The following is a 4,045-nucleotide window of genomic DNA, read 5'->3' on the forward strand; positions in this document are numbered from 1 at the left end:
TCTTGTAGACCAGGCTGGTCTCGAACTCACAGAGATCCGCCTGCCTCTGCCTCCCGAGTGCTGGGATTAAAGGCGTGTGCCACCACCGCCCGGCTCCACAGTCAGTTTCTTATCTCCCAGTTTTACTTTTTCATAATATTTAGCAGTGTCTGAAATAATCTTCATTTTGTGTACACAACATTTGGAGCCTACATAAGGCAAGGTCTTTAATTGTCCAGGTCATTTGGGTCTACACAGGACGCCCCAGCACTCGGACCCGCACACAGTAGGCATTTCTTCTGTTCCGCGCTCTGCCCGGCCCGCCCCTCCCCCGTTCCAGGAAGTGAGGGGGTTCTAGCCGCCTGGCCTACCGCGATGCATTTTGGGAAAGCAGCAGCACCAGATCCAAGATGGCGGCCAGCAGGAGGCTGATGAAGGTAAAAGCCATTCTCTGGCGCTGGCCAGGCGGGGAGGGCGTCGTCTCCGGGCCGGGACCCCCACGGCGGGCCGCGGCTCCTTGGGGCGTCGCCACCCTCCATCCCTCGTTGCGTGGCCCCGCAGTGCCGCTGTGCCGCGTGTGGAGGAGAGATGTAACGGGGCCGCCTAGGCCGCAGCCTGGGCGGGAGCGCAAGGCCGCGCCGGGAGCTGTCGCCGCCGCCGGCCTCTCGGATCAGCTTGGGCAGTTCTCGCGCACCCTCCTCCCGGAGCGGAGCCGGGCCCTCCGTCGCAGCGGCCGCGGTCCGGGTCGAGGACGCCGTTGATGTGTGGGCCGGGCCTGGTGGCCCCAAGCTGGGCGTCCTCGGGGAAGAAAGCCGGAGTCCCGGCTGGGAGTCCGCGCCGCGGAGCCGCCCGGTTCTGGGCCGCGGTCGCCAGACTCTGAGCCCCATTCCGCCAGCCCACAGGTCCGGGACCGGGAGGCTGCGAGGCCCGAGACGGGAAAGGAAGGAGGAGGGCAGGCGGCCAAAGTTAGGTCAGTTAGTTGGTGGTCTTTTGAAATTGTGTTGGGTCCTCGCAAACTATCGCCTTGTGACTGCAGAGTCACACAGCGGACAAGTTCCAACTCTAGGAAGGCTCGAGGTTGGCTCCCGTCGCAGCTAGGTTCTCCTTCCAGTCCACCTCTTAGTCATCCTCATCTCCTTTCCCTGATGAAGCAAAGTGACATTTTTGACGTGGGGGTAGGGGTTGGCTTCTTTGGTTCGAATCAAAAGCGGCCAAAGTTTACAAAAATAACTTGGAGTACGCACTTTGTATCTTGAATGTAGCGGACTGTCATCTCACTAAGTGGTTCCTTTGGTGAAGCACCCAGGTTCTCGGTTGTTTTCTGTTTTTCACTGGTCCATTTGCCGACATCCTCTAAAGACAACCCCGCCGGTGTTTGAGTGCTACCAGGTAGTGCGGCGGAGCTACCGCCTGACCGGAAATACTAAAGGCCCGGGGAGCTGGCTCCTGAGAACAGATAGCTGGGCCTCCTCCTTGCCTGCGTTGTACGTGGTTGCTGAAGACGCTGGAAACAAAAGAAAACCGTTTGTTTGTTCACTGAAACCTAGAGGGAACATTGAACTAAAAGTAGAGTGGCAGTGGGCACGAAACTGCGATGATAGAGCCCCCTCTCTGCTCTGCCACTGATGCGCATCATTTTCCTAAAAGAAAGGAGAGCTAATCGCTTCCGTGTTCAAGTCCCCCAAAGTTGCCGTCCCTCTAGTCTTACAGGTTTCAGTTTAGGAAGATAGGTGAATGCATGCTGTTTCTCCTGATTTTATTGAAATTACTTTAATTCATCCACCCCCTCTCAGGTATCTTTTTAAATAACTTTTCTCTAACTACCCTTCATGAACTCCAGAGTTCCTTTTTCTTTTTTTTTTTTTTGTTTTTTCGAGACAGGGTTTCTCTGTGGTTTTTGGAGCCTGTCCTGGAACTAGCTCTGTAGACCAGGCTGGTCTCGAACTCAAAGAGATCCGCCTGCCTCTGCCTCCCGAGTGCTGGGATTAAAGGCGTGCGCCACCACCGCCCGGCTCCCAGAGTTCCTTTTTCTAAAGCAAGTATTTAATTTTTTTTATTCTGGTTAAAGTCCTCTATGGTCTTATCTGTAACAATTCTAACTTCTTTAAATTTTTCAAAAAAATAATGTACTTATTTTTAATTTTATGTGTATTGGTCTTTTGCCTACGTGTATGTCTAATCTGTGTGAGGGTGTTGAATATCCGGGGTTGGAATTACAGACATTTGTGAGCTGCCATGCTGGTGCTGGGAGTTGAACCAGGTCCTCTGGAAGAGCCGTCCCAGTGTTCTTAACTGCTGAGCCATGTCTCCAGCTCCCCTAACTTCTTTCTTTCTTTCTTTCTTTCTTTCTTTCTTTCTTTCTTTCTTTCTTTCTTTCTTTCTTTCGATAATATGTGCCACGGCATTCATGTAGAGATTAGAGTCCAGCTTGTCAGGCAGTTCTCTCCTTCCACTGGATGGGAGCCACGTGGTCCACTCAAGGGGGCAGGTTTACCCACTGAGCCATCTTATCACCCGATCCTGACTTCTTAGTGCCCACTACAGACTTTTCTGTTTTGTTTTGTTTTGTTTTGTTTTGTTTTGTTTTGTTTTGAGACAGAGTTTCTCCATGAAAGAGAAAGCAGTCTCTTTGGTCTCACTGCCAACTTAAGAGGTTCTGGATGCTTTTGCACCTAATTATTGCAACAACTGCCATTTTTCCAGTTTTATTGTGTGCTTCATATTCATGATCATGTTTAGTCTTCCTTTTGATTTAGCTATTATTCCAACTTTGTAGAGGAGAAAAGAGAATGCAAAGAGATTCTTTGGCTTGCCTCTGACTACCCTACAAAGGCTAAGATAATACGTGATTTAACACAGCTCCGAGAGTCCCAAACAAAGCTTAAGGATGGTATTCCTTCTGTGCTCTGCCTTTGTATGTGTGTTTGCTCGGCCTGAGAAAAGCTATCTTCTCAATTCCCTTTCCTTAAGGGGAGTCCTTGGGTCACCACCTGTCCCTGGTCTGTGTGAGCCCCCCTACTCCACCCCAAGCACTTCACATTCCTCTTTGTCACAGTCTGGTGCCTGTCCTATGCTGGGTTTGTGTTTCTGAAGAGCAGGAATTGGCTTTCTTCATTTTTTTATTTTTGCCTCTTATGTTTTGAGACAAAGGCCTTACTCTGCATCCCAGGCCGACTTCAAATAAATAAAAATTGATTTTCCTGTTTCAGCCTCCTGACTGCTAGAATTATAGGGGTGAACCACCAGGACCAACTGACCTAATTTTATTCTGGTATCTCCATGGTCTGTCCCCATTAATCCAGTTCGGCATTCCCAGGCTGTCAGACATCTATAAGGGGAATTACAGTTTTTAAATTGTTTTCTAAAATTTGAGCTCAGGAAAAAGTTTAAGTACTTACTAATTTAAGCTTATTTTACTTAAGTTTTTTTGTTGTTTTCAACACTCAAAATTAGTCTATGGTCATCTTTATTTTTGCAAATGAAGCAGTTTTGAGTTTCAATAGATTGGGAGAGTTATAACTATGGAGGAATAGTAGACCATGGTGAGGTGGGATGATAAGCTGAGTCTCCCTGGTTTCAAGTGTGAAATACTACATTCTTCGTCATATTGTCTCCATTTTTTCTCCATGGGGGAGGGAGGAAGAGAGAAGGAAATTGTGGATGGAGATTCTTTCAGTTCAGGAGGGAAGTCCTATTTTAATGTTGCTGATCATTGGGTTTGAGAGTTTAAGCCTGGTTAGTTGCAAACCAAAAATTAAACAAGCTGGGCGAGGTAAGTAATCCTGTAAGTAATCCTAGACTTGAGATGGAGACAAAGATCAGGAGTTTAAGGTTAGCCTCAGCTATATAATGAGTTTAAAGCTAGCCTGGGCTCCAGGAGATCCTGTCTTAAACAAAAGAAAGAAAATGTCATTGCCTCTGGTTGGTCAATATTATCCCAGTACTTCAGACAGAAATAAAGGAATTTCTAGTAGTGAAAAATTGAAACAGTTTGCTGGGTTTTTCTTGTTTGTTTGTTTTTGGTTTTTCTTTTTTTTTTTTTTTTGGTTTTTTCGAGACAGGGTTT

General features: G+C 47.8%; 1 protein-coding gene across 2 annotated transcripts in view; it reads left to right on the forward strand.

Annotated features, from left to right (window-relative positions):
• Positions 1-341: 341 nt before the first annotated feature.
• Positions 342-4,045, forward strand: part of Ube2l3 (ubiquitin conjugating enzyme E2 L3) — a 47,934-nt gene continuing 44,230 nt past the window's right edge. The window contains exon 1 of one of the 2 annotated variants that reach the window (XM_005369998.3): positions 342-416. In XM_005369998.3, the coding sequence (XP_005370055.1) occupies positions 390-416 (27 nt within the window). In that variant the 5' untranslated portion in view covers positions 342-389. The remainder of the gene's footprint in view (positions 417-4,045) is intronic. The other variant, XM_005369999.3, reaches the window with a different exon arrangement.

The sequence above is a fragment of the Microtus ochrogaster genome, unplaced genomic scaffold (assembly GCF_000317375.1).
Source record: "Microtus ochrogaster isolate Prairie Vole_2 unplaced genomic scaffold, MicOch1.0 UNK68, whole genome shotgun sequence".
NCBI classification, from domain to species: Eukaryota; Metazoa; Chordata; class Mammalia; order Rodentia; family Cricetidae; genus Microtus; species Microtus ochrogaster.